At 34.1% G+C, this 19,231-nt stretch overlaps 3 protein-coding genes across 6 annotated transcripts in view; 1 reads left to right on the forward strand and 2 right to left on the reverse strand.

Annotated features, from left to right (window-relative positions):
- Positions 1-938: 938 nt before the first annotated feature.
- LOC132173471 (uncharacterized) lies at positions 939-6,721 on the reverse strand. 4 transcript variants are annotated; one of them, XM_059584978.1, is made up of 4 exons: positions 6,611-6,721; positions 4,543-4,818; positions 3,089-3,268; positions 939-1,720 (listed from the first exon to the last, which is right to left on the reverse strand). In XM_059584978.1, the coding sequence occupies exons 2-4, from the start codon at positions 4,792-4,794 to the stop codon at positions 1,109-1,111; spliced, it is 1,044 nt and encodes a 347-aa protein (XP_059440961.1). In that variant the 5' UTR covers positions 4,795-4,818; positions 6,611-6,721; the 3' UTR covers positions 939-1,108. The 4 variants fall into 4 exon arrangements, with proteins under 4 accessions (XP_059440961.1, XP_059440959.1, XP_059440962.1 ...); XM_059584976.1 differs by having other exon boundaries at positions 4,543-4,890; XM_059584979.1 differs by lacking the exon at positions 6,611-6,721 and adding an exon at positions 6,001-6,498.
- A 3,314-nt stretch (positions 6,722-10,035) lies between these two features.
- On the reverse strand, positions 10,036-10,982 carry LOC132176233 (uncharacterized). Its single transcript, XM_059588378.1, has one exon. It carries the CDS (start codon positions 10,820-10,822, stop codon positions 10,223-10,225), a length of 600 nt encoding a protein of 199 aa, XP_059444361.1. The 5' UTR covers positions 10,823-10,982; the 3' UTR covers positions 10,036-10,222.
- A 4,418-nt stretch (positions 10,983-15,400) lies between these two features.
- LOC132174069 (uncharacterized) overlaps positions 15,401-19,231 on the forward strand; it is an 11,784-nt gene continuing 7,953 nt past the window's right edge. Inside the window, exon 1 of the mRNA XM_059585778.1 lies at positions 15,401-16,180. Within this exon, the coding sequence (XP_059441761.1) occupies positions 15,544-16,180 (637 nt within the window). The 5' untranslated portion in view covers positions 15,401-15,543. The remainder of the gene's footprint in view (positions 16,181-19,231) is intronic.

Consider the following 19,231-nt stretch of genomic DNA (forward strand, 5'->3'; position numbering starts at 1 on the left):
TTATTTTATGATTTAAGGTGAATGCTCTGATTAATTCAAGAGAAAATAATTAAAAATGTATAAATAACAAGTTAATGATTATAATTATTTGATTAGTCATAGACTATTCTGTCAGTTTGTTAAAAAAACAAAACCTTTCTAATAAAAGTTATAGGCTTGTTTGAGAACTTTTTTAGAATGTGATTTTTTTTTTTTTTTTGGTTAAAAAAGTGATTTTATATGACATAAAAGGTGAAAGTAATTTTAAATTTTTTGTGAATATTTTGTATTGAACAAAATTTTTTTCCAAACTGGATTGGAGGAACTTCTTCCAACTCGGTCTATAAAAATGACATGTCATTTTTACATGTGAGATGCACATGTTTTTTTAATAGTAAAGACAAAGTTGAAATAAATAATATTAAAAATTCATGTGCATTTCGCATGTTATTAAAAAAAAAAAGACGTATGTCATTTTTATAGACTGTGTTGAAGAAAATTCCTCCGAACCAGTTTGGAAGAAAACTCCGTCCATATGTATTTGTGATTGTTATTTATTTTATATTGACCCCAAGTTGTAAGGAATCAAATTAACAAATTTATTAACTTTAAAGGCAAACACCCCAAATATAAATACCGAAATCAATGCATGTCAAAAAAAAAAAAAAATGCTGATAAAAGAAATCATGAAGTGAAAACTTCTTAAGAACTCTTCAAACGAAAAATAACCATGAAGGCCAGCCAACACCAAAGGTACTACAGAAGATTAGTGTTACAATCGATCTTACATCTTACTTACAAAACATTTGTCCTCTCAAGAGTTAATTCGTAATCTAGTTATGCAGGAATTACCTTCACGAGCAAACACAGTTCAAATTTTTATATAGTTTGATTGATAAAAATCAAGGAGAAGAAATAAATTGTTAAGACTCATAGAGGTTTAGGAACTTCTCCAAGAACGATGAAAAAACTGCCTCAAGGTCTTAAGAAAGTTGTGGCTTATATAGATACTAAAAAAAAAACAAAACAAAAACTTCTATAATACAAGCTATAAAGAGCATTGCCACAATAAACAAATTTCATGGTCCATGTACACGACAAGTAGAGAGCAAAAAAGAGCAAAGCAGTTTCAAGGGAGGGAAAGCAGAGACCATAGCCAGCCCCCCATTTGGTCCATAATTGTCAGAGACACAGGAGCCAACATTCTGGCAACTCTTGGCATTGCTGGGTAGGTTAGCATGCCAAGAATAAAGCAGTTGAAGCTTAAGAGCGCGACCGCGTCGGAAGCAGGTTTGTTCTTTATGGTGAAGAAGTACTCAACCACACTCTTCAATGACATGCCAACTACTGTGAAAAGAGCAACCACAAGGGGCATGCAAGGGTCTTCAGCTTCCCAGACAATCATTCCAACCAAAAGCGATAATACCGCGCTGAAAAGGCTCTGTGAAAGTGCAACCTCCCTGCGTTCTCTTGTGATGATTTCAGGGTTGATTGGTGGGATAATAGACCCACTAGATTTTGATCTGGCTTTTAAGAAACTGAGATACTCTGTTTTTGTTTCGCTCTCATCGCCCCAAGAGTCTCTGGGCATCATCAGGTCTTGGAGAAGGATACCACTGGATTTCAATGATGGGATCCCATAGGGAATGCCATAGTTGTCAGAAAGGCTACTGTTTTGGCCATTGCCGACCTTAACCTGAATTTCTTTCAGCCAAAGATTCTCATTTTTCAGATTCTGAAACTGTCCAGAAGGCATACAATGGTCAGCAAAGTATTAAACAAGGATACTTTTGGTAAATATGTATTGAAACATAGGAAAATAACTTAAAAAAAATCAATAACAATTAATAAATAAATTGAATATTCAAGCCATTTAACCAATCACACTTATGTAGTAATTTTTTAGGTGAATATAACTTGTGCATCTATGACTGAATATGTGATCTCATCCTTTATATCCATGGGGGAGAAGATGCAATTGGTCCAAGTAACATCAGTAACAACATAATGTAGTTAAATTTGATATTGAATAAAATAATTATAAGAGGACACAATATAAATGGAAGCACATAAACCAACCACCGCCACTTTTTTATTATGTAAGGGCACACAGAGACACATTCTGCAAGAGTGTGTGTGTGTGTGTCTACTAGAATACACAAACGAATAACCCTTTTTGTTTTAGCATGTAATATTTCTCTATGCATTAAAAAAGGTTGTCAAATCTTAGGCTTGTAGGAAAGTGTGGGAAATTGAGCACTTGATTGGTTAAACAGAGTATAACTTCCATTACAATGAAAAATTATTAGAAGACGGAAACTAAAATTGCGAATCGAGTATAAGTTATCAATGGCAGAAGTCTCACAGAGGATATGGCTCCATGCTAAATGTTTGAACACTTCAAAGAGATGACACACTCACATTTTTTATTACAATTGCATAGCATGCTTAAATTTTTATTTTTTCTTGTGAAAAAATGACAACAAAGAATTTAAGTAAAGCTGCATTTTATTTGGGATAATCATTTCCAGAAGATGCACTCCAGTGCAATTTTCATTGTAATGGCATTAAAATTGAAGTTGTTGATTGCGTAGCTGTTGCTATATATAGGGCTTGTGATTTGGATATAAGCTTGTGAGATTTGTTGATTTTAATTGGTGGCGTTCTGATTTTGATATTACATGAAGACTATGAGTTGGGCACGTCTTGTTTGATGTGATTTCTAAGTGCTAGACTGCAGTATTGAAGTTTGTCATTTTGACACAATCAGTGCTAAATTGGATGTCATTCTCTATTATCCTCTGTATGTGGACATTAAGTAGTATTTATTTTTTATAGTAAATTTAGTGTGAGCCAAAAAACAGAAAATATTTCCAGGATCATTCTCAGGCTGTCAGCCAAACAATTTCCCATTTATATATATTAAACCAACATAAACACAACCTATGATGTATCTTAGCTTACAAGGCAGTACCACATGATTGACCATAACAACAACTCAGAAAGTTAGAATTTAAACCTTAGATAACCTCTGACATTTACAGAAAATAGCCACTGGAACCAGCAAGTAACATTTCTTACACAACATTCAACAGTATAAGATCAGTACCTCACCCTCTAATTGTTCAGTTTTGGCAATGGCCTTGTCATATTCCTCTTCAAGCTCTGCTAATATCAAATCCATCATTTTACGCTCTTTAATGGCTGTTTGAAGATGTTCTTGCATTTCCTTCCTATCCCACACAAGATTCTCCAACTCTATCTGCATATCATGCAGATATAGTTCGAGCTGCACAGAATAACAACCATTTCATATCTAGAACATATTGGGAGCATGAAAAAATTCAAGCGTAGGAAAATCTGTAGTATTAAAAGGAGACTTTCTGACAGATCGGTAGAGATGCAACAAGCTGAGAGTTCAAAAGTCACAGATACACCTTAACAGCAGCAAAAGCAGGCAAGAAAACCAATGTAATCCTTTGTCTTAAGAGTCTAGGTGGCACATAAATCCAACTAACCACTGCTTTCATTTAAAGCAATTTGGAGGCCAGCTTAAGGATATCTGTGCACTGTTATTATCAAAATAATGATGAATTTAAGTGTTGAAAAGGAAAAATCACTCAGAAAATTTCTCTGGTAATCTATTTCGGGCTGGACGAAACATAACTTTTGATAGGCCACTCATCTGATGGCAAATTTAATATTGTAGATATTGAGGGCTACAATGAGAAATTATCACATGACAATAAGAACAGTTTTGGAGAAATATCAATGGCCACCCCAGTAATAGTTTTGTCAACACTCTTATGTGATATATTTATCTAAAGAAGTTGAGTGCTACAATAGTCGCACCATTCTATAAAGATCCCATTCATAAAATGCTCTTATGCTCTGGAAATACCCAAAATGAGATTTATTGAACTTAGTAACAAGCGCTTCAGAGACTAACAACAGTTTCCATTGATGTCAACAATTTAATTAAATCAAATGTCTAATTCCTTGAATGTAGACTGCTCCTCATTCAAGGCTCCATCAGCCTCCATAGTTTTACTGTCTTGAATGCAACCCAAATTATCTATTTATCGTGTATATCTGCAATCAAATGGTCCAAGAAATTTCTTGAATTCCCAATACTTAGGGGGAAAAAAATCATCCTGCAAATTTCAACTAGCAGCTAGTTCTCATATATTCATAGTCAGCTGTAAAATTAGAACCTCAACCCAACATATTACTATAAGTAATTTGGGATACTCCTAAGTGTTCTACTCTTCTGAAACATATGTGAACAAAAAGCTTCTCTTGTTGGATGAATCATGGATAGAAGTATAGAAATAGACAATAGACAATAGACAAACGGCTAAATGCCAATGATTTTCCTTTATTTACAGCCTGCCACTGTATCCTGTCAGGCTGTCAGCATGCTCATTTCATCACTAATTAAATTTTTTTATCATGGCTCAATATGGCGTACCAGCAAATGGACATTCAGAAGAAAATCACAAGCTCATATCCAATAATCAAAAAGCAATAGACTAGAAATCACTAACCAAATATAATACTGACCTGCTTCTCTCTCTGTAAGGCATTCAAAATCCGTACTGGCAGAGATATAAGAGCAACTATCAAAATTACGGCTCCGGAGAGTAGACTCAGGAGGAAGCAGATTGCAGCGCTTACCAACTCTATCGAAGTGTTAATAATAACGAAAACAGTTTTCATGCCAAACAAGCATGCCACTTTGAAAAGCCAGAAAGGCCTTGTCACAAAAATTATTATGTTGGTCATTAATTCATAAAGAAGTGTCATCAGATCCATCGCTCTCAATGCCTTCCTGCTCAACTACATGTGAACAGTTTGAATAAAGTTGTAGCCAAAATATTTGAGTTCCCAAATCCAGAAAATAGATGACACCTTTCAAAAGGAAAAAAAAATTAAATAAATAAATATACGGCCATAAAACAAGAAAGAATATGAAAATGCAAGTTGCAGTTATAAAAGTCAAAAGAATCAAGCACATGTTGTATTTTATTTCACTTTTGGGAATTTCAGATTTATTTAGTGAAATTCCAACAGCACATACTTAGCAAACATCTTCACAAATTAGGAAATTTTTTATCAGTTAGATTTTCAAATTACTTCACAAGGTACTGTTTTTTCCTCCTTTTTTTCAGTTGACTTAGCCCAATGGTCATCCAAAGTAAAATAATTAAAAATTATAAATAAATAAATTTAAAAAAAACCTCTGCTCAGTAGAAGTGCCTAAATAAACACATTTATTTCTATGCACATAAGACAAATACTAAATTAGTGCTTCAGGTGGTCTGGCATGGTACCATATACCACCATGTCCAGTCCTAAGAGAGCTCGACAGCACAATGCATATGAAGACAGGTTAGAGGCTGCTATTTGGAACCAAGATTATTTGAAAACATACAAAACAACTATAAAACCACCACTTATTCCAAATGCTTATGCAAAAAGATGAATTTGATTTTAATTTAATTTAAATTCTAACACTCCTTACGTATGGGCTCAGATTCTCCCTTAATATGTGAGGTCCAACATGTGAAATATTTAAGTGACATGGGAGGTGAATGACAGAGATAAGGCTCATCTGCTTTGATACCATATTAAACTACCATTTATTCTAAAACTTTAGACAAATAGGAAGAAATTATTTATTTAATTTATATTCTAACACCAACTAGATGGAAGCAAAGTACCCCGTAATTGAGGAGAAGAATTTCAAAATGCAGAACATATAAGAAGAATAGTCGTGCGATCTGATAAATGGTCAGATGAATCAATTCTACTAATCAAGCGAAAATGTGCGAGGATAACTAAGACTTAAACATTACAGCTACCCAAATTATTAGTCCTACAGCTAAAGCAAGAGAGGCAGAGGAGAGATCCCACATGAAAAAGTAAAGAAACTGGAACGCAAAGACATTCCACAGATAATCAAAATAGCAAACTACCACTATGGAGAAACCAAAAGATGAAATCTGTACATGGAATTACCAAAATATAGCCCAAGTTGCATGAAACACCAAATTAGCTCTCAATCAGCCTTCAAGTTGGAAGACAATATAGCATTTCAGTTCTGTATCCAAATGCAAGAACAGGGTTGTTCTGCTGGCTCTTCCGTTAAGCTTTGAATTCCATTGAGGGTCAGCTGAGGGCTAAAAATTGAGTTTCAAGCAACATGTGCGGATGAGGTAGAAAAAATCCTTTAATTGAAAAGGAAAATATGACGATGTCATTTCACTCCAATCCACACCAAGTTTAGCCATTGTTCTAGTAGAAAATTAGGCAATCTGTAATCAACTGGGGTCATTTTTTTTTCTTCTTTCTATAATATAGCCAACAATAAACACCATTTCTAAGACCAAATACTATAGAAGAACCAACAGCAGCAGAAACAAGCAATCCAAATAGAATGACATACAAACCCACCAATCCCTTATGCATTAAACCCTGAATTCCATACAAATAAGACACTATTTAACCGTCAAGAGGCACCCAAATCATTAGAAAAAAGACAGAAAAAAAAAAAAAAAAAAGCCATGCAGCGAGACGTAATCAGAAACAAATTAAATGACCACAAAAACAAGTTGATTGAAATGCTTACAGAGGGAAGCAAAGAGAGAGAGAATGGGACCAAAGGTCCAAAACCCTTCGAGCAAAAGCGGAGCAGAGAGAGTGAGCTTTTTGTGTAGACAGAGAGAGATTGCGGGCGCGTTGACACGAAATGAAAGAGCAGTTGTGATGTTAAGAGGTGGCAGCAAGACCATCGTCATGGCTGACACGTTATGGCTTACAAGTAATGATTAACATAACAACAAAAAAAAAAAAGTATTTATAAATGAAATAGATAACCGCGATGGCCAAAACTCAAAAGGTATTTTCAATTTTTTTTTTTTTTCTTAGAAGATATTTGCGTAAGAGAGATCTTAGATTAACGCAATTTGCAAAAATACTTACACCTGAATTTTTAATTTTTTTTTTTAAATAGAGGTAATTTTAAAATTTTGACCAAATTTAATGAAAAAACCTAACGATGACAATACTTCTAATTTTTTGTAATATCAAGCATTAAACCTACAACTTAGATCTGCAAGATAGCGTTGTCTAAAACACGAAAGCAATACTATCAGAAAGCGGATTACATCAAATCAAACGAGTTTAAGTCTAGGATAATACCAAAAACAAACTTCTTCTCTCTCCAAACTTGTACTCTTTCTCACTCTAGGGTTTTGAGGTAAAGAGGGCGAGCAAAATGAGAGGACTAGACATAAGTGTGAATTTATAGACCTCCAATGGTTGTTCAAAAGGGCTAAGGGGTTCATTAAAAAAAAATAATAAAAAAAAAACCTAAAAAGGAGAATAAAAACTCTCTCAATGTCTAATGAAACCAAGCACACACTCTCATCCGTATAAAGGTTGCTCAACAAATGGCATTAAGATGAGTCTCTAACAGTCGAATTAGGATTCTTTACATTTCAAATAAAATGAAGAATATCCATTTAGTGTAAAATGAGAAAACAGATCATCTCCATTTTATTTGAAATGAAGAGTATCTATTTAGTGCATTTGGGATGGTAATATTGTCTTTACTTTTTTAGGGGCAAATTTTTTGGACAAGTTTGTCCTCCTAAATACACTAAATAGTTATTCTCAATTTCATTTGAAGTATAGAGGATACGTTTCCATAAAATGAGGGGTAATATTGTCTTAACATTAAAGTTCAATGAAAAAATTTATAATATTACCTCTCATTTTACACTACATGGATACTCTCCATTTCATTTGGAGTAATTTTAAAAGTCCATCTTGTGTCACTCTTGTGTTTATCAAAAAATGAGGTGGCTTTTAAAATTACCATTAAAATTCAATAATGATCAATCACAAGCTCAATTATGATTTTAAGAACCCCATCATTCTTGGAGAGACACAATAAGGACTTGTAGCATTACTCTTTTATTTAAAATGCAGAAGATCCTATTCCCTAAAAATACATTTCATTTGAAATGTATTTTTAGCTTAAACGACATTAGGCTTTGATGCTTGTCATATATAAGCCCTAATTACCTATTTTGTAATTTGTAACTTTTCTTTGTTTTGTTTTTCCCTACGTTTTATCATTGGTTTTTAGTGTTTCATCTTTAGGGGTTTTTTCTTCTTTATTTTGAAGCTTTGAGGGAAATAAATTTCATATCCTGAATTAATACTGAATTTGGCTCAAGTACTATAAATAAAAATAAAAAATAAAAAAAAATTTAATTTCACTTTTTTTGTCTTTCTCATAAAAAACTTAAAATTAAGTCTAGATCGTTGAAAAGACTATAACGTACACTTGTGTTGTATTTCATTTTACAACGTGGAAGCCAAATCCATGAATCATAGGCCTATGCTTAAAAGTAGCTAATCAAAAAAGTAAAATATATATTTTAAACAACGAGGAGATAGATTGATAGACATAATTTTTTATCTTATATTAATTAAATATAGATAATATATAGAAGCTTTAGAGCATCTATGAATGTGCTGGAAGCTTCAAAGTATGATGTAATTAATTAACTTGTCTACACTGTCAACTTGTGTGACCAATCAAACCACTTCTGCAGTAGTACAGATCCCACTCCACAAATGCAACATGCAGTCATGTGTATAAAAGCATGAATTAAATAAAGATATATACATAGCAAAGTGTGCTTAGATATTATGAGGGGATATCATAGTGAATTTTCATAGGGAAAGGTGTCTTTTCTTTTTTCTTAAATATATCATCTTTCAAAATGTCACTTAATATGTCAATAACTTATACTTTATTTCTGCTTTTTCTTCCTAGCTTTAACTACCCAAGTTGAGTCTAATCAATGACAAGTTTTCCACAATAGCCAACCCAATATTGTTTTGATGATAAACTTTTCTTTTCTTTTTTTTCTTTTTTTTTTTTTTTCCACCAATCCCTATACTTTTGGGTCATTTTGACTTTAAGAGCTAATTTTCTATTTGCCTTTTGCCTTTGCCTTTCCAACCCCTTTATACATCAAAGCTTAGTGTAAGGGCAAGTTTATTAGATTTTAGGTCAAAATCACTTGTGTAAAAGTTCCACTTAATTTGGTCCTCGTAACATCAAAATGTCATTTGTTAATAGAACATAATTGCTTTCTGATAAATTGCAACATTCAATGAATTAGGGAAAAGTTCAAAAGTAATTGTGAATTAGGCAATAGGTCACCAACCTCGATCCCTTTTTGATATTTTGACTTTAGACCTTAAATTTTAATTGAGAAATGTGATATGTATTTTTTATGTGATTACTTCCTAATATAACATACACATTTCTTGTCTTGTCGGAGTGAACGGGGTTTCGAAGTTACATTTTTCCTTAATCAAGAAGTAAACACTTAAAAGTGCATGTAATAATTTTTTTTTTTTTGTTAATTTGATCCTGACATAAAATGAATAGCATACTTGTCCCTATATTTGAAACCTGTTAGGATTTTGGTTAGATAAAAGTAAACCCTCTTAAAAAAAAAATTAAACATTACAACTCAGATGTCATCCTCCATCATTGTAACTCAGGACAACTAGTGTATCATCTTCTTGAAGCAACCAGACACCCAATAGTAAAAGCGTGAGAAAAGGCACATATATAAAAAAATTATTAAAAAAAGAAAAAGAAAAAGAAGAAGACACAAAAAGAAAAAAGGTGCTTAGCTCTGGATTTGATCAAAAAAAAAAAAAAAGAAAGCAAACAAGCAAGAAAGGTATATGTAGAGCTCTAGTACCAGCCGGTCCAGCCCCCATGAATCTGATGGTGTGAAAAATGGCTAATTTTCATAACGTAAATTCTTCAGTATACAATTTAAATTAAGTTTTCAACATGGTCGGACAATTAAAAAGGAAAACAACCTAAACAATTGAGACGAGACCTACACAAATTAGCTGTTTGAATTATTAGTAATTTGAGTAGCTAACGTGAAAGAACTTTTATATATATATACATATATATAACTCATTTATTCAAATAAATTTTGAACTGTTCGATCATATGTTCAACTGGCGAAATTGTATATAAATTCTCTTAAATTAGTTGTCCAATTGCTAACCATATGGACAACAATTTGCCGCGAATCCTTATCCGAACAATTGTGAGAGAGGCCAGGCAGAAATTAGTAGAAGCTAATTTGTGTACATAATTACCAACAAATAAGAAGAAAGAAAAAAAAAAAGTTCACTTTGATTTGGAGGTGCAACGTGAGCTGGTGTAAGTTCCGTTTGATGGACGGAACTTGAGCTGACAATTGAGCGGGCAGCCGAACTTAACCGAGCCAAGTAGCCAGACTCTCCAGCGAGCCCTTGAGCTGCCTTTCAAATCGAACGTAATCTGATCTCGCTTCAACGACGAGTCAACTTCTTCCATTCGAAGAGGATCCAACGGTATCTGCGACGACTGCACCACATACTCAAAGTCAATGGAACTATTTTTCCTCACATCAAACGGCCCGGCGACGAGCTTCGCGATCTGCAGCCCCTGAAAGCTGAGGATGAAGCTCGTGTCGGAAAAGCTCGAGTGCGCTTTCGCGTTGTCATTCTCCGCCCTTATGTAAATCGCCACCTGGGTTTCAAGCAGACCGTTTTGATCATATTGTATGTTATCGAGATGGGCGGAGGTGACGCTGATGAACGGCACCCTTGGATGGATGGCCAAGTATCCGACAAACACGATGACGCCAGCGATGATCACCGCCGTTGATAAGACGGTGCAGATTATGGCTAAAATCCAAATCAACGGGTGGGTTCGCTGACCCCCAGAACTTTTGTTTGGCGGCATGTGGAATATTGGTGACCGGAGAGAGACAACATTCGGCAAGAATGTTAATGATGTTTTTGGGTATTTTATGTTTTGGGTTTAAGGTAAAGAATTTGGTGGGGGTTCTTGGGTGTAATTGGTGGGGAAGGTTTTGGTATCTTCTTTTCCTTGTTGGACAGCATTTGTGTTGGATGGCTTGTGTGTCGGAATCTTGGCTACTTTATGCTTAGAAAGCAAATACCAAACTTGCATTGTTATTTACTTTTTGCACCCCTTTGTCTCCCTTCCCCCATCCCTTCTCCCTTTTTGTTTATGAATAGGTATGAAGCCATTCAATGTCAAATGATTTCATGCTTCTTCAAATTAGAAATTAATTCCATGCCCCCATGTTTGGGAATCAAGGTTTCTTGCTAAGTAACAATTAGAGGTCACTAGGCTACTATTAAGGTTACAATATTCAGAATTTCTTATATATATATATATATATATATATATATATAGTTTATACATTGTATATTGTCAAATAAGGTACTAGTGGCATCAGTAGCTACCACGTCAGCAAACTCGCCCTCGAACGTCCTGACTTGATGGGTTCCTAGAGACTTATCGAGAATGGTGTTAGTAAAGTCATTAGCTAAACGTCTAGAAGCCTTTAATAAATTGTTGATGAGACACCTAAAACCCTGGAGGCGTCTTGATGGGATTGCTTACATGTCATGACGATTCTCGATGACCCGCATACGTTCGAAGATTTTTCACATGTAGAGTTAGGATTTGTCATCCTTTTTTTTTTTTATATATAAGAATGTTTATGCACGATTGAGTGCTAAGCCTAGGCCATCAGAGCGGTTCATATTGAGAGCTTAACTTCATTATTTGTTGTCTCTCGAGCACCTCCTTCAAGTATATGTTGGGATTTTAATCCCACAATCCAAATTCGGAAAGCTCTTTTGATGCGGACACCATGTTTAATAGGCTAACCCTAATGAGCACATTCTTTGATTCAAAATCTATCATTTTTACCTTAAAACTATATTTTAAGTTATTCTATGTCATTTCTACTAAATACTTGTTCCTTTTGGGGGCGGCTAAGAAAAACAAATATAAGAGCTAGCTCATGCACAAAATGGTTTTTGAAAAATGTTTTATTTCAAAACAAACACAGCTTTATAAGTGAAAAGAATTTGTATTTTCGGATTTAATTAGGTTGGAAATGGGAAATGTGTTGGACGCCGACTTTATTCTTCTTTTACGTGATGGGCATGGACTAAGAAAAATTAGCCTCAGCCATTTTGGCAAAGATTGGGCTTCAATAATTAGTCTTAATAGTTAACTGATAGTTTGTCTTAATACCTAAAGTACTGAAACTAATCTTGGCCCAACTCATGGACAGATTGGGTTATAACCACCTAACCTACCCAATAAATTAGATCTTCACATATATTTTAAACTATAAGTCAAAATTTTCAATTACCTCTATTCATATTTACAGTTTATATTTTAGGCTCCGTTTGTTTTAATATAAAATGCTTTATGGAAAATGTTTTTTCTATTTTTCGGTGTTTGGTACAAGAAAACACTCTTTAATTTTCATGAAATAGTTTCCTATTTTTTAAAACATTAAACCATTTTTTGAATTTGAATTTTTCTTTCCCAAACATTTCACTAAAACTATCAACTATATTCAATATTCCTTCTCTGTAAATATTCAGAATTTGATTCAATTAGATCATCTTTTCCAATCACAGTGAAGATGCATGGACCCAAAAAGTTCAAACTTTAATAGCTAGCCTGCAAGAAAGATTCGCCTTTCGTGGCCTTTTGGGCCTGTTATTTATGTAGAAACTAAATCGAAAGCCCATGATAAAAGGTAATACTCTTAGGGTCTGTTTGGGAGTGCATTTTTTTTAAAAAAAATAATCTACATTTTTAAACTAAATCGCAATTTTAGAGTGTTTGAAATTGCGATTTTAAAAACATAAATTTTAAAATCATGAAAAAATCTGCGATCTCTATAAGCTGACTAGATGGTGCTTATTTGAAAAAGTGCGAATTTAAACTAAAATCACGATTTCGCTTAAAACAATATTTGGCGCAATATTTACCTATTTGGTCATGAAACCGCAATTATATACTAAGTTTATCCAAATACTCAATTTATAAAAAAAGTACTTCTTAACATGTTTTACCAAACGCTTATGCGATTTTAAAAAGTAGCGATTTCAAAAACGCAATTTTTAAAAACGTAATTTTTAAAATCGCACTTCCAAACAGGTCCTTATAGTGACTTTTTGTAATGGAAGAAATTAATGGAAACAAGAATATAGTAAAATACTTTTTTTTTTTTAAAAAAAAAAATGGAATCAAACTACTTTTTGCTTTCTTATTCAAATATACTATACAATAGCTTCACTTATCGTTCTATATTCTAATTAAATATTTTTTCTTTACGGCATATAAGTTATCTACTTAACTATTTATCCTCACATTTTTACAAAATCTCAACACAGTTATCAATAAAAGACAAAAAGGAGAAAAAACAAGAGAGAGGAGATAAATGGGTTGTGTTAAAATTATGGATATGAAATCTATATGAAAGTTCTTGGGTAACACTGTAGCATACTCGACGTTTAAAAACCCTATAGTCAAATTGATGCAAGTGATTTTTTGATATTTTTCTTATATTTAGATAATGAATGCGGTTAATAACCGTATTGCCTTACAACTATAATGAATTTCTTATGAAAATGGATGGTAAAAAGAGTAAGAAAAAAACCAAACCATTTTATTTTTTATTTTTTCATTTCTGTTCTTGCTTTCACATGCAAGAAAGAAGACTGCAAAAAGACAAAGGGGAAGAAAAACTTAGCAATGCAGAAGGTTAGTTATGCAGAGAAGCATGTAAAAACTATTCTGGTGAAATAAAAATGGGATCCAAAAATATATTTTCTGCGTTGTTTTTAACCTCTTGTGCATGGAAGAATCTCTGCAGGGCATAAAAACTTTTCCATCTTTTGGATTTGATGTTGCTTCCTTTTTCATTTTCTCTCCCCTCGAAACCAATAATAATAGGAATAAGGCCAACCAGATGGTACGTACTGAGTCAGAGAGAGAGAGGGAGAGAGAGAGACAAAAGTTGAAAAAGGTTGCTAATCATTTCAGTCTGAAAATAGCTAAAAAATGAACAGTCTTTTTTATCAGTGACTATTTTTGTGTAGTTTTTCTAGGACAATTGCACAACATAAATCAGTGGGTCACCTCCACGACATCACAAAATCAACCTAAATTTATGGGCAGAGCTTCTTGTTGAAGTTGGGTTTTCAAGGAATTTTTAAATCCCATGAAATTTTGAATAAGGTAAAAGAGGTGAATTGCATCACCTAATTACCCAGATAAATAAATATGCACTCTCATAAGATATAAGATATGTTTATCTTTTGAGTAATCCTATTTTTTACATATATTATAATGTCGGGTATAAATTTTTTTAAACCCATTATAATAAATGTGAAGTGTCACTTAACATGTTTGAGTTCCTAAAAAACTAGGACTAGGTTCCTCTCAATGAACGGAGAGTGTCCAGTTAGTTATATTGAAATGATATTTTTGTCTTTTTCATTTTATGAGGTGACAAAAATACTACTCCAATATAACTAACTGGATATTAAAGTTAGTAGAATGAGGAAAATTAAGAGTAATGTTATAAGTTTTCCTATAGTTATCCCAAATATGATGTGACTTTTAAAATTACCAATAGATCAAAAGTCAATAAATCGCATATCAAATTCAACGATAATTTTAAAAGCCACATTACATTTAGGATGACTTTAGGAAGACTCTAGAAAGATTTATAACATTACTAGATAATTAATGACAGTTAAAAATGTTTTTTAAAAAAACATATGCGACTCTCACATGTTAGATGACACTTAGCATTTATTAGATGAGTTGAATGAAATTTTATCCATGTTGGGACAAAGTTTTCCTTCAAACTGGGTTAAAGAAATTTTCTCTAACCTATTCTATAAAATGACATGTATCACTTTTCTTATGAAAAATATATGTTTTTGAAATAGCATATGAGAAGAATAAAATTATTTTCAACTTTGCCCTCGTAATTAAAAAAAAAAAATATATGTTGTTTTAATTAAAATTGACATGTGTTTTTTACATGTGAGAAGCACGTACTTTTTTAATTGCAATGACAAAGTTAGAAGAAATTTTATTCAAAAAACAGTTGCTTCTCGCATGTCATTTTTATAAAATAGATAGAAAGAATTTTCTCTAACCTAATTTAAAAGAATTTCCTCCGACATATAAAATAAGTTTGAAAAATATCCTCCAATTCGAAAATAAATTTCATTTAAAATATAATAGTTTTTAAAAAGCATTATCAAACGATGCAAAATTTTTCAACAAACAGAAGTCAACGATTGAGATTCGACCAAAAAAAAAAAAGAAAAAAAAACATTTAATAACTACTCTCAAGAAAAAAGCAAAGGTCGAAGAAAGCCTCCTCCCTTTGTTTTAAAGCTGCAACCAGACACAGACACCGTCTGTCAGCGTCCGTCCACAAAAGAACAGTAAATTCCATGCCCTGCAAGACCCATTTCCGTAATTCCACCCCCCCGGAAGGCTACCCCACAAGAAAAAGGTACTCTAAGGTAAACTCAGAGTCACAGAACAGAAAGACGACGAACACCCAAAAAAACCTTCCCCCTTTATCTCCCTCGAGAGCAGCAATGGCGGAAAAAGAAGAGGAGGAGGAGGAAGAAGAACAACAACAAGAAGAGGAAGCGAAGAAGGTTTTGTGTACCTACCTTGGGCTGAGCTTTTCACTCTCGCTGGCATTGCTTCCCAGGAACACGCTTTCCCTGGAAACCCGGGCCCGCGACCTGTCGTGGAGGCTCTTGCAGGCGGAGGAGCAGCTGAGGCAGATGAAGTTCCGGAGGAAGGAGGACTCCAAGGCGAACGCGCGGGTGGTGGAGATCTTCGCCAGCCACAGGAACGCGTGGCAGGCGGAGGAGAGGCGGCTGCTGCAGCGGATCCATGAGCTGGGGGAGAGGATGGCGGAGCTGGAGAAGAGGGAGGCCGACTACAAGGCGCGCGTGGAGGAGCTGGAGAGGGAGGTGTCCGAGAGGGACGAGATGATTAGCTTCATCTCCAGGTCCGCCAGGGTTGCTGGCCACGAGTTTGGAGAGTACGAGGAAGAGAGCTCTGGTGATGTGAATGTTGTTTATGGTGGTGCCGATGCGGACCCACATCAGCAGCACAACAATGGGTTCGATTCGGAGTTGGTGGCGTCCTCGGCTTCCAAGTTTTGGGCGGAAAGAGCTAGTCTCTGCCAGGTATTCTTCTTCTTTTATAGGGCTCCTTTTGGTTCTGAAAAATAGTGGGAGAATAATATAAATTAGATTTCTGGAAGTGATTAAGACCGGAGAGAAATGGAAATTGAGGACGATTTAGCTTGCTATTGAAGGGAGTAGTGGGTGACTTCTTATGGGTTGAAATTCCTTCCTCATGCAGCATATTTTTAATTTTGATGGAAATCGTTTTCCATAAGAAAGTAGCCGCCGTCTTTGTTTAGTAGTAGATGAGAAAAAGTAATCTAAGATGCGGTTCGATTTTGTGTAGTGAAAACTGATGGGTGGGAATGGGACAGGATAAAGAAGTCTCTAGTTCAAGATAAAAGCACCAAGTAGATAAAGTGAAGATCATAAAGAAAATGGATAAAGAGGGTGGAGTATATAACTGATAGAGCTGATGGCAAAAAACAAAAGAGAAAAAGAAAAGGAAAGGAAAAAGATTCAATTAGTCTATCTTATAGGATTGCGTTAGGAGCTTCAAAAGTACTTTTAGTACTTAAAAAGCTTTACCAAACAAAAAAGCTGTCCGATTGGTAAAAAAAAAACTTCAAAACGTACTTTGAAAAAAAGCTTTAAAATGAAGCTTTTTCTAAAAAAACTCTTTTTGGCTTTAAAAGCTATATTTCCCACCACAATCTCAAACATGCTCTGAAGTGAAATTACGACTTTCTTGAGTCAATTCAGAAAGTAGCTTGATTGTTCATGAGACATATAAGAAGAAAATATCTGGATCTTAGGATGATTAAACTTTCCAAGTTTACTACCTTAGAAGAAGTGTATAGTACATAATTACAAATTTTTAGAAGGTAGTTCTGTGGGATGCATTTCAGCTAATAATCATTAGCAGAATACTTTTACTTCAATTTCTCCTTGCAATCACCAGGTCTAATATTTGAAGTTTCAAATAAGTAGTTATTTTGATAATTTCAATCTAGCCTAAGAGTACAGTAATAATGCTTAATTTCAGTATTTAACATAAGAAGTTTTACAACTCATGTTTTAATTCTTTAACTTGGCATTACTTTGTCATCCAAAGGCAACTACTTGCTTAAAGCCATTTCCATGAATTAACCCTTTGATTGAGGTTTATGAAGATATTGCTTGGGTGCTACTTTGAATGCTGTTCTAAGAAAACCATTTTCCACAAATTGGCCCTTTGATTGAGGATTACGAAGGTATTGCTTAGGTACTATTGTGAATGCTGTTTTAAGCCAACCCGATCAGTTTCTACATCATAATCAATTCTCAACTTTATGGAGGATGTAGAAGTCATCCTCACAATAGGCAATTCAGTCAATGTTATATTCTAAAATTCGTAGGTTCCCACTCTTCTATATAGTAATCGTCACCATCTACTATCCAATTTGCCAGCCATCTTTACACAAAGTCACAAGCTGATTGGAGAGAGATAGAAGCGTTTGTGTACATGCATGGAGTTAGTATTGGCATGATTTCTATGTATAGCAGCACTAGTCTATTCGGTTGACAAACTATTGAAGGTTGCTATAGGATCTAGATTGAAATGAAAGTGTAAGTCAGAGTTAGGCTCAACAGTTGGAAACTTAAGGCTAGCTAGTGCTTGAGTTGACAAGCTTAACTTTGGGGCTCCCTTGTTTACTAGCATTTTGACTCGGAGCATTTTTAGTATCTTACCTCCAGAAATCATGCTTTCATATGAGTATTAATTGGAGGGTATATATAGTGTTGTTGATTTTGTTTTTGCAGAGGCATAAATTGAAGATATAATGTTACTTTTTTTTTTGATAACCTGATATAATGTTACTAAGACAAGCTAATAATGGATATTGTCTAAGAGCTATTTTTAAATCAACCAAACATGATTGAATTGCCTAACAAGCGATCAAGCCTAACCCAATCCTACCATTGCTCAAGCGTGGCTCCTTAAGCAATTCAGCTGAAAATCAACCTTCAGGATTGGCTTGTATAGCTTTCAGAATGATTTCAAAAGCCCAAGCTCAGCTTTAGTTGCTGATTTTTTTTTTTAAGACTTTAAACCTATTTTTGATCATCAAACAACCCCAAACTGCAAAATTTTGGGTTCATCTGTAGTACAAAGTTCATTTATTTTACATTTGCGTTATCTGCCCAAATTTCTTCTTCATCTTCTTTTCTAATGCTCTGTTTGGTTGCTGAGAAATGGAGGGAAAATCACTTAAATTAGGAGTGCAGATTTTTCTTCTCAAACTTTGATTGCTGGTTACGACCAGAGAAGTAGAAACTGCGAATGTTTTTGTTTGTTATTGAAGGAATAGTGGTGATTCCCTATGGTTTCAAATTCCTTGGTTTTCTATTTTTTTTTTTTTTTGCATCCAGCACTTGCTTTTTGTTTCTGGAATAGATTTTAGAGAAGAAGAAAAAAAAAAAAAACTGCTGAAAAATATTAATAAAGTACATGACATACAAGTAGTTATTGATATAATATTCTTGCTTGATTAAGTTATGACATTTAGAAACTTTATTTGAATTAGAAGTTGCATCAGAAAAGTGGGTTAAACTTTATTTTCACCCCAAGGGGTTGGCCCAATTGGTGGAGGCCTTGGTCTTAAGGTTTGCTCCCTTCAAGGTCCAAGGTTTAATACCTCATGGGTGCAAACAATCTCTTAGGGCCATACCCCTGGGTGAAAAGTCAGTGATTTAACCAGTTCCGTGTAGGAAAATTTTCGAGGGTGCAGTGCACGGGACTTGGGTTATTTTGCAGGGGTGGGTCCGAAGGGCCCTGCCTTGGAGAGGTTCCCCGACATGCAAAAAAAAAAAAAAAAAAAGAAATATGTTGAAAGCATTATTTTTATCGATCATAATCTTTGTTTTTTTTTTTTTGATAAGTAATAATCTGTCTTATTAAAATATTAGTTGTTTCAATCTTAAAATGAAGTCAAATTTCTTAAATTAGTGCCTCTGCTTTGGACATCAGTTTACTAGTAGTGTCGTATTAGTTTTTTTTTTTTTTTTTTTTTTTTTTGGGGGTAAGATCACAGATTTTAGAAGAATCCTTGTGTTAGGAATCAGTCCTCTTCCTTGCACTTGGAGAATATGCACAACCTGG

The sequence above is a fragment of the Corylus avellana genome, chromosome ca3, assembly GCF_901000735.1.
Source record: "Corylus avellana chromosome ca3, CavTom2PMs-1.0".
NCBI lineage: Eukaryota > Viridiplantae > Streptophyta > Magnoliopsida > Fagales > Betulaceae > Corylus > Corylus avellana.